Source organism: Solanum pennellii, chromosome 5 (assembly GCF_001406875.1).
Source record: "Solanum pennellii chromosome 5, SPENNV200".
NCBI lineage: Eukaryota > Viridiplantae > Streptophyta > Magnoliopsida > Solanales > Solanaceae > Solanum > Solanum pennellii.
In genome coordinates, this window is record NC_028641.1 from 9,083,711 (window position 1) to 9,095,027 (window position 11,317).

The 11,317-nt window shown below is 33.7% G+C and overlaps 2 protein-coding genes and 1 non-coding gene across 3 annotated transcripts; 1 reads left to right on the plus strand and 2 right to left on the minus strand.

Moving 5' to 3' along the window:
- Nucleotides 1–5,739: 5,739 nt before the first annotated feature.
- On the minus strand, nucleotides 5,740–6,530 carry LOC114077130. The gene is made up of 2 exons (XM_027916822.1): nucleotides 6,240–6,530; nucleotides 5,740–6,153 (listed from the first exon to the last, which is right to left on the minus strand). Exons 1-2 carry the CDS (start codon nucleotides 6,528–6,530, stop codon nucleotides 5,740–5,742), a joined length of 705 nt encoding a protein of 234 aa, XP_027772623.1.
- A 1,249-nt stretch (nucleotides 6,531–7,779) lies between these two features.
- LOC114077131 lies at nucleotides 7,780–9,440 on the minus strand. The gene is made up of 6 exons (XM_027916823.1): nucleotides 9,154–9,440; nucleotides 8,937–9,084; nucleotides 8,546–8,848; nucleotides 8,363–8,482; nucleotides 8,232–8,289; nucleotides 7,780–8,105 (listed from the first exon to the last, which is right to left on the minus strand). Exons 1-6 carry the CDS (start codon nucleotides 9,438–9,440, stop codon nucleotides 7,780–7,782), a joined length of 1,242 nt encoding a protein of 413 aa, XP_027772624.1.
- A 1,446-nt stretch (nucleotides 9,441–10,886) lies between these two features.
- On the plus strand, nucleotides 10,887–10,960 carry TRNAR-ACG. The gene has a single exon. It is a non-coding gene; the product is annotated as a tRNA-Arg (tRNA).
- The last annotated feature ends 357 nt before the right edge of the window (nucleotides 10,961–11,317 follow it).

Consider the following 11,317-nt stretch of genomic DNA (forward strand, 5'->3'; position numbering starts at 1 on the left):
TATATATATATATATATATATTTCATATGCATACATAAAAGATTAATTGTATAATCTGTTTTGGTATACTTAGCTAGCGTTTGATCATAGATTTCCAAATATTATTGGCAAATATTATTCGAGTGAAAATTTGGGTGAAATTACACCATGTGTTTGACCATAGGATTTGGGAAATATATTTCACCTTTTTAGAAAAATATGATTTATACGCACAAGTTTTAAAAACTATCAAAACTAACTATAAGTTAGTATTACAAGTCAATTGGATGTTTTTACAACAATAACAAATAGTGTTCATGATACTAAAGCATTGTGGTAAGTTGGAGCGAGTGCAACAAGAATTATTCTATACATCGTGAAGTAGACAAAACACATGACTTTGTTACCTAGAGCCAATTTTTAATAATTTTTATCAACAATCATATCATATTTAATATTCACTAAATCTTTCATCACTATTTTGGTATTCACGTAAAAAATAATGTAATACAACGCAAGCAACTACTAGAGAGGGTGTTTTTGTAAAAGATAAAAGATTGGGATAAAATTTTAATTTTCAAAATATCCCAAATAATGAGATTCGGCCCAAATACTAGAAAAAACTAGTAATTGGAAATTTGGGATATTTGCCAAATAATGACAAATTGTATGGACAAACATTATTTGCCAAATTTTTCCCAAATATTATTTGGAAAATTTATAATCAATTGTATAATTGTGTTTGTATAAAGAAAGAAAGAGAGAAAGACAAAAAAAAACTAGACAGAGAAGATCTATATTTGTATAATTATAAGTGTAAAAGATGAAAATATATGTATTTGTATTTATATATAAAATTTTCTCTCGTTTTATACAAGCACAAATTATACTTTTGTGTTTGTATTAAGTGAGAGAGGCGAGTCAGAGTGGCGAGCAAAATTTGGGAGAGTGGCGAGCGAGGTTTTATGGGGAGAGAGGTGAACGAAAAGATATGTATATATACACTTTCTCTCACTTTATACAAACACAAACATATTTTTATACATTTGCGTTTTTATAAAAGTGAGAAAGGCGAGAGAGATACTGCTAGCGGGAAAACGAGAGTGGCGAGCGAGAATTTCAGGGAGAAGCGAATGACAACAGTTTGTTACGAGTTACAATTAAATCAAATTATGGTAATAAGTAATTTGAATCAATAGTTTGTTATTTTTATACAATCTTTCTTTTTTTAAACATCAACAAAAATGTTAATTTTTTTATTAAAAAATACTAATTCAGTTTGACCCCCAAATATGTAATTTTGACTTTTAACAAGATCATGATTTGATTTAAGAAACAACATTACAAAGAAAAATTCAAAAAAGTTATTTAATTAAGTTAGCATTCAACAAGTATAAAATGTGGACCCCACAATATTTTTTTATTATATTTTTATAATTATCAATGAATTGTATGTTGTAAAACGAGAGAAAAATACAAAAATACACAAACAATAGTGGTAGACAAATGTTGATGGAAGTATAGAGTGGAGAATACTATTTAATTCTTCAAGTGTATATAATAAGGGTAAAAAGACAATCCTTTTATAGGATTTAGGAAACACACTTTACATCCTTTAGCCAAATACGTTAGCACAACATTAATTCTTACATTAAATAGATTCATTACGTTATGTTTTTGATGAAAAGAAACATTCACAATTCAATAGTTTTATAACACTCCCCCTTGGATGTTTATAAATAATGTGCCTCCTTAAAACCTTACTAGAAAAAACCCAGTGGGCCAAAACATAGTGAAGGAAAAAGAGTACACACGTCTTGTAATACGCCTTGAGTGCTGCCTCATTAAAAACCTTACAAGAAAAACTCAATGGGACAAAACCATGGCTAAGGAAAAAAGAGTACAACGCGTATTTTTCCCCCTGATGAAAAACTTATTTGATATCTTCGAGACGATGCATCTCAATCTTATATCTTAGCTTCTCAAATGTTGACGTTGGCAATGCCTTAGTGAATAAATCTGCAAGATTATCACTCGAACGAATCTGTTGAACATTTATCTCACTATTTTGTTGAAGATCATGTGTGAAAAAGAACTTAGGTGAAATATGCTTTGTTCGGTCTCCTTTGATATATCCTCCCTTTTCTTTGTTTGCACAGAAAGACCGCATAATTGCAGAATGTGTTGAGTCATTGATCTCAACCATACACACTCTCGACTGGCTTCGTGAATGGTATTATCTCTGCATGATTTGAAAAGTAGCAACTATTGTTTGCTTCATTGAACGCCATGATATAGCTGTACCTCCATATTTGAATACATAGCCTGTCTGAGATCGGGCTTTATGTGGGTCAGACAAATAGCCAGCATCTGCATAACCAATCAAATCTGACTTGGATGCATTAAAATACAACAATCCCATATCAATTGTTCCTTGAAGATATCTGAATATATGTTTAACACCTTTCCAATGTCTTCTTGTTGGACATGAGATGAATCTCGCCAATAAACTTACTGCGAAACAAATATCTGATCGGGTATTGTTGGCAAGGTACATTAGTGCCCCAATAGCACTAAGATATGGTGTTTCATCATCAAGAACCTCATCATTCTTTTCTTGATGTCGGAATGGATCTTTATTTATATCAAGAGATCTCACAACCATCGGGGTACTCAATGGGTGTGATTTTTATCCATGTAAAAAATTTTCAAAACCTTTTCAATATATGTTGATTGATGGATAAATATTCCATTTGTCAAATGTTCAATCTGAAGGCCAACACAAAATTTCGTCTTACCAAGATCTTTCATTTCAAATTCTTTCTTCAAACACTCAACGACTTTTGAAAGCTCTTTAGGAGTTCGAATAATGTTCAAGTCATCAACATAAACAAATATTATTACAAATTCATATTTTGACCTTAGTATAAAAATACAAGGACAAATAGGGTCATTCTTGTACCCTTCTTTTAGCAAATATTCGCTAAGACGATTATACCACATTCGCCCTGATTATTTTAATCCATATAAGGATTTTTGAAGCTTTATGAACCACTTTCTTTTGAACCTTTATATGCTTCAGAAACTTTGAGTGCTTCAGGGATTTTCAGAAAAATATTGTGGTCTAGCGAGCCATACAAATAGTCCGTGACAACATCCATTAAACTCATTTCAAGCTTTTCATGAACTGTCATATTTATTAGATACCTGAATGTAATTGCATCTACCACAGGAGAATAAGTCTCCTCATAATCAATGTCAAGCCTTTGTGAAAATTCTTGTGCCACAAGTCGTGCCTTATATCTTACGACTTTACCACTTTCATTGCGTTTTCGCATAAAAATCCATTCATTCCCCACTGGCTTGATACCTTCAGGTGTTCGGACTATTTGTCCAAGAACTTCACGTTTTTCAAGTGAAGCTAATTCTGTTTGAATTGCTTCCTTCCATTTTGGTCAATCATTTCTCTGTCTACACTCGTTGACAGATATTGGTTCCAAATCCTCATCTTGTTGCATTATTTCAACTGCAATATTATAGGCAAAAATATTATCCACCACAATATTATCTCGATTCCACCTTTTTCTCGTCGAGGCATAATTTATAGAGATTTCCTCATTCTCATTATTTTCAGGTACATGGACCTCCTTTGTGGTGTCATCATTTATTATGTCTCGGAGCTCTTCATGAGCAATTGCCTCTATATTATGATCATCATCTTGATCATTTATTCCTTTTCTTTTCCGAGGATTTTTATCCTTGAAACTAATTGGTCTACCACGTTATAAGTTGGTCCAGACTCATTTTCCTTAACATTTTGTCCTATAGGGATATCAACTCGAACTTAAGCATTAGCAACTAGGATATATGACTTAGTAACCCGTGGAAGGTTAGTAAATGCATCCAGAAGTTGATTTGCAATATTCTGCAAATAAATTATCTTTTGAACTTCTTGCTCACATTGATTTGTTCGAGGATCTAAATGAGACAGTAAAAGTGAATTCCAATCTATCTCATTTTCCGATTGCTTTTGTTCTCCCCCTAATATTTGATAAACGGATTTATCAAAATGACAATCAGCAAACCTTGCCGTAAATAAATCTCCAATTCTAGGTTTTAAATATTTTAAAATAGAACGAGATTCATACCCAACATATATCCCCAACCTTCTTTGGGGACCCATCTTGGTGCGTTGTGGTGGAGCAATTGGAACATATACCGCACAACCAATGATTCTAAGATGGGAAATGTTTGGCTCCTGACTAAAAACCAATTGTAATGGGGAGATGTCATGATAACTGGTTGGCCTTATGCGCACAAGTGCTGCTGCATGCAAAATGGCATGTCCCCAAATCGAAACAGGCAACTTTGTTCTCATCAAAAGGTCTAGCTAACAAATGAAAACGTTTAATTAATGACTTTGCTAAACCATTTTGAGTATGAACATGTGCAATAGAATGTTCAACTGTTATTCCAGTAGACAAACAATAATCAATAAATGCTTGAGATGTAAACTCACCAGCATTATCAAGACGAATTATTTTTATTACATAATATGGAAATAGTGCTTTTAACCTTATTATTTGAGCCAACAACCTCGCATAAACCATATTGCGAGTTGACGATAAGCACACATAAGACAATCTTGTAGATGCATCTATGAAGATCATATAATATTTAAATGGTCCACATGCAGGGTGAATAGGTCCACATATATCACCTTGTATCCGTTCCAGAAATGTAGGGGATTCCACCCCAACCTTAGCAACTGATTGTTTGATAACCAATTTTCCTTGTGAACAAGCAGCACAAGAGAATTCCTTTGATTGAAGAACATTTTGATTCTTCAAAGTATGCCCATGTGAATTCTCAATTACTTTGCGCATCATATTATAATCGGGATGGCGCAACCGATCATGCCGAATGATAAAATCATTAGAATCAGTAAACCTTTTGTTTACTACGGCATGTGATTCAACTGTACCAATATTTGTATGATACAACCCAGAATAAAGTGCTGGCAATTTTTCATGCACAGTTTTCTTATCCGCATTTATTGTAATTATATAAAGGTATTCCACCTTTCCTTCTTTTGCAGTCTCAACATGATAGTCATTTTGGCGAATAACCTTGAAACTTAACAAGTTTCTTTGAGACTTACTACAATATAATGCATTATCAATTACCAATAATGTTCCTCCAGGTAGTAATAAGGCCGCTCTTCTAGAGCACTCAATCAATTTTGTACTACCAGATATTGTATTAACATATGCCTTTTTCATTATCAAACGAGAGAAATATTTCTTTTCTCTTAGTATCGTATGAGTTGTGGCACTGTCCAGAAGACACATATCTCCACTACTCATTTTGGATCCAACTGATGACTGAAAATTTTATTTATCTTCACAAGAATAAAAAATATACATAATAAGAAGTAAGAAATTTAGCAAAAGAAATCTTAAGTACATAAACTTTAATTAAGACATTAAAAATAAATAAAAACATTATTCATTTCCTAGTTCAATTATCAATCTCAGTTGTGATCCCCAAAGAAGTCCTCAACTTCCAGATGATTAATATCATCGAGCCCATCAAAAACATCATTTTTTAATGCTAAGTTTGCCTCAACATTCTCATTATATTTTTGAGAAGATCCTGCCTGAACATCATCTTTGAGAGTCAAATGTGACTCTATTCGGGCTTTAGAAGAGGAGGCACCACCTTTATTTCCTTTTCTTTTAAAGGAATTTTGATACAACCTTACGAAATGCTCTGGTACCCGACATTCATTTTTTCAGTGACCTTTAAGGCCACAACGATGACAATGACCACCACCTCGACGATTATTGTATCGTCTTTTGCCTTTGTCATGCAGCGCACATTGTCATGGCCCCGATTATTTTGTCTTATTTCAGACTGGCCATGTGCTTCAACCGCGTGTGCCTCCGATAACGGAGCACTTCCAGCGGGACGGGCTTCGTGATTTTTCATTAGAAAGTCATTATGCTGCTCAGCCACCAGAAGGCACGAGATCAGTTCAGAGTATTTCTGAAATTTTTTTTCACGATATTGCTGCTGTAATATCATATTATAGGCATGGAAAGTAGTTAGTGTCTTTTTCAACATGTCCTCATCTTTTATTTTTCCCCACATAATTTCAATTGGGAAGTTATTCTAAATACAGCAAAATTATACTCAATTAGGGTTTTATAATCTTGAAACGGTACGTGCATCCACTCATAACGGGCCCTTGGCAATACCGTTGCCTTGAGGTGGTCATACCTCCCTTTCAAACCTATCCACAATTCAAGTGGGTCTTTCACCGTAAGGTATTCAACCTTCAGACTTTCATCAAGATGATGACGAAGGAAAATCATAGCTTTCGCTTTATCCTGACTTGATGTCATATTTCCTTCAATTATACTATCACCAAGAACCTTAGCGGTAAGGTGAATTTCAGCATCCAGTACCCATGACAAATAATTCTTTCCAGAAATGTCAAGTGCGACAAATTCAAGTTTTGACAAATTCGACACGATGAAAACTATCATAAAATAATTGACTTAATATTATGATGTTGGCTTCTTTATAATAAATTGTAAATAATGTTCAAATGATAAAGTATAATACGATTATATAATTTAATATAATAAATTATATGTTAAATGCATGCACATTGAATTTCTTAAAAACATATAAACTAATGACGTATTGAAACAGTAGATTTTATATGTAGTTTTAATTGTTATACAATACTAACGCCAATCTTTTTTCTTAAGAGTTTCAAGTCATATTTAATACAATAATATTCTTTTTTATGACACACCAATATATTATCATAATGTATGAAAATAGTAACTTTAAGAGGTCTCTTTTCGGGAAAAAGAGACCTCCACGGTAGGTTTGTAAAATGCAGATCACTTTTTTAAAGACACCTCATGAGGTCGCCAAACGGAGACCTCACGAGGTCACCAACAAATTGTCAGATTTTTTTAAAAAAAGAGACCTCATGATGTCACTATCGTATTATTTAATTTAATTTTATATTTTTTATATCAAGACCTCATGAGGTCACTATTTTATTATATTATTTAATTTTATATTTTAATAAAGAGACCTCATTAGGTCGCAAAGATATTATTTAATTTAATTTTATATTATTTTAAAGGAGAGACCTCATAAGGTCTCTTTTCTGCATTTATTTTTTAGCGACCTCGTGAGGTCTCTATAATGAAATTTACGGAAAATATAAGCAAAAAGAGACCTCATGAGGTCTCTTTTCTGCATTTATAAAATATAAAATTTTAAATAGAGACCTTATGAGGTCTCTATAATGAAATATATGGAAAAATTAATGCAAACAAGAGACCTCATGGGGTCTCTTTTCTGCATTTATAAAATATAAAATGTTAAATAGAGACCTCATGAGGTCTCTATAATGAAATATCTGGAAAAATTAATGCAAAAAAGAGACCTCATTCTGGAAAAAAACTGGCAGCTAATTATTATTTCCGCGGCTTCTCATCACCTGTCATTTTAATTCAGTAACCAAATCAAGCTCAAAGAGCTTCCAAAAATCAATTGAAGCAATACATTTACTAAATATTCTCTTATCAACTCAATTGCAACTCACTTCAACATAATTATATATTAAACAAAAACCATGATATCCATAAGTTATATAATACATTGCAACGTTATCATGTATTCACAAAACAAATATTTCCCATCACAAAATTATAAAGTTAACAAAATTATCCACAAGTTAACTTAGATTATCTATCACAAGTCTAAACTTCACTAATGTGGTAGTGTGTTTGCCACATAATAATCACTTTCTTCATCACTACTAGACTCATGTGTCATATTTCTTTGTTGACCATACATTGGATATTGAGTAGGTTGAGATTGAGGAGGTCGAGGAGGGAAAGTGACATCACCAGAACAAGGGGGAATCCCTCCTGGGGCAAGTAGTGCATCGAATTGAGCCTTAAGACCCGCAAACTGTAATTCCAACCGCCTTTCCCTAGCCCGTGATTCTTCGGCTTGGCTAGATAGCTCAACAATCTTTTTCTCCATAGCCAAATTTTTCTTCATCGATTCATCATGATTTGAACTATTTAGGCCTTCAAACTCAGAAGAAAATTCACAAAAGGTTTTATGCGGCATTCCATATGCATACCCATATCTACTCGGCCCACAAGTCAAGTCTAACCAAACTCTCTCATCCTGTTCTTGAGTAAGTGGCATACCTAGATTTTCTTCCGGCAGAGTTTGTTGTAAATCCTCCAAAGCTTGAAGATATCGATTCTAAATTGAATGTTATCATATAGGAATATAAATTTAGAAAATAAGTAATTATTTTTTAAAATTAGAGGCTTACGTAGGTCACTTCAGCTCGCGGTTCAACCCACACGTCTGGATCTTCAGGATTTTTCTTCTTTCTAATGTGTGTTGCCTTAAATGCCTCAGCTTGAGTTACCGGTCTTCCTAGTTCCTTTTCCTACATAAAATAATAAAGTTATAATCAAGAGTAATTAAATATTAATACATAAAATATATAAACACAAAGAAAAATGATACACATTAATTTCCTCCTCACACTTCCTTGACTTTGAGCCCCACTTGTGTGTAAAGAACCACCCTTAGTAGATGATCTTGCGTTTTTACCGATCTCACTGATCTGCTTAAATCTTGGATCATATTTCCAATGCACAGGTAATTTTGCCCAATCCTCCGGTAGAACCCAGCTAGGTTTGTTATTATCTCTACGAGCTTTATTAAACAAACTAGCAAGAGTATGCGTAGCTTTCTTGTGAAAGTTTGCACAAATTTTGGCCTCATGTTCCGGGCGCCAAGCACATTTTTTCTACAATCAAAGCATAAATCATTTTATTTGATAAGTATTAATGAAGACAAGTATTTTAATAGTGTTAAACAAATAAATTCGAACATACCCTGAACTCCAAAAATATTTTTCTCTTGAGATTGCTAAGGAACTTGCCCCATGTAGGATAAGCATCTCTATAGAGTTCTTTGATTACCTGAGAAATGATCCCCACAGCATCATCTGGATTGAAACTGTAATACAAATTTTTAACAGTTACAAGTTAAAACAAAGACAATTAAATCATATAATAACAAGCATACCATATTTTTTTAAAAAAAACTTACGTGTAGCCTTCAGGCTCGATGACAAGTCTATTATGCATGTCCCTCATGCCAACTTGTGTATTGTCATGACCAGGTGTATCTGACTGATTTGTGGTAGGAGTGTTAGGCTCAGAACTATTACCTTGAATGTGAAGACTCAACATCATAAGTTGTGAAGCAGATGATGATGATGGCTGTGAGTCTGCAGGTTTGTGTGTATTAGTGCGAGAGACACTAGACGTTGGTCGATTATCCTCTGGAGGTAAAACACTGTATCCATGTGGGGTAGCATTCCCTGATGTGGTCATCATCAAAGGTACCTCATGGGGCGGCTTAGTATATTGCAGTGGTGGATGCATATAGGTCGAAGGAGGATTAATATGTGGAGGCACGGTCGGCCTAGAATAGCAATGTGGCAGAGTGTCTTTCGGTGGAAGAGATGTTGTGTTGTCTGATCTTATATGTATACCTGTTTGTTGTCTACTAACCATACCTTCTTTATTTTTTTTCTTTTTGGGGCCATTATCAATATCTTTATTCTTACATTTACCTGTCATCTAATTAGTAACAAAAACATTCAAGTCAAAGAAGGTTAGATATTGAAGATATGAGAGACAAACATCATCCAGTAGCTTATCTAGCAGTTCATCACTTTTTAAAATAAAATAAAGCCACAACCACAAGTACAAAATAATATGGAAAACAACATCCAACAAAAGGCACACGAGAACATATGAAGTTGAACTTATTGAACTAAAAATCATCTTTTTATTGAAATTAAAACAAAAGGCACACGAGGATAGATTAATAAATTACTCTCTGTATCATTAATAAATCTATAAAGCACTCAATACTGAGATACAATGGTAATTACGAATCCTCCTCGTCCTCATCCTCATCCTCGTCCTCATTCTCATCCTCATCCTCATCCTCGTCCTCATATTCATATTCATCCTCATCATCATACTCATACTCATCCTCATGAATTGTTGTATTTGCCCCTTCATTTGTTATTTCTTCCATATCAACCTCTTCTAATATGTGTTCAGGATGCTCTAAATCATTTTCTAATTCAATATCGACGGTGTGGTGAACAATTGATGAATCATCATTTTTGTATGCAACATCCAACACATTTTCAACTTCCACACGGCCCATGGATTTGGTTTTAATAACCACCCACCAATCAGCTTTATCTGGACGCAAGGATAAGGAACATAGTACACTTGCTTAACATTTTGTGCAATAATAAAAGGATCATAAGCTTCATATTCCCTTGTGTGCTTTACTTCAATGATATTATATTGTTTGATTTCTCTCGTACCTCTTTTTGGGGTTGGATCAAACCACTTGCATCTAAACAATATATTTTTTTTTGTAGGCCAACCGGACTACTCCATTTCCAAAACCTCCTTGAGTACCCCATAATAATCAACTCCATCTAAATTTCCATCACCACCTTTTACCCAAACTCCACTATTGTTAGTTTTTTTTATAAAAAGCTTAACACCTCTCATTCTTATTACTTTTTCAATATGAAAACGAAAAAAAAATGAAAAAGAAAAAGGTCGTTTTATTCAAAACCCCAATTGTGACATCCCTTCTCTCCCACTTCACACCTCGGAACGCACCCTTCTTATAGACCTATAGAGATAAACGCGCTTTCACATCTTCTTAACCCGAAATGGCTGGGGAGAGGAAAGGTTCCTTTTTTTTAGGGTACTCCCGGGAACAGATCCAGTGGAGACGGGGTGGGGCCTGTAGCTCAGAGGATTAGAGCACGTGGCTACGAACCACGGTGTCGGGGGTTCGAATCCCTCCTCGCCCACAACCGTCCCAAAAGGGAAGTACCTTATAATTGGAGTATTCTTCAGTAGTGAATTTAAAACCATTAACAACATACTTATTCATTGAATAAGTCTTGATGGGTCCCCAAGAAATGTCATTCAAAAATTGGTCAAATTGACCTTTTTTTTGTGTCATAAATCTATAAATATTTAAAAAGTAAGAAATTAGCATCAATTAAATATAAATTTATTTAATAATAATAGTATTATGAAAATATTATAAGGCTTACGTAATCTTGAAACCACTTTGAGAAATGCTCAAATACTCTTTCATTGCCATATAAATTCACAAAGTAACTATCAAAGAAGATGAATATTGAGTTAATTGTTTTGTCTTG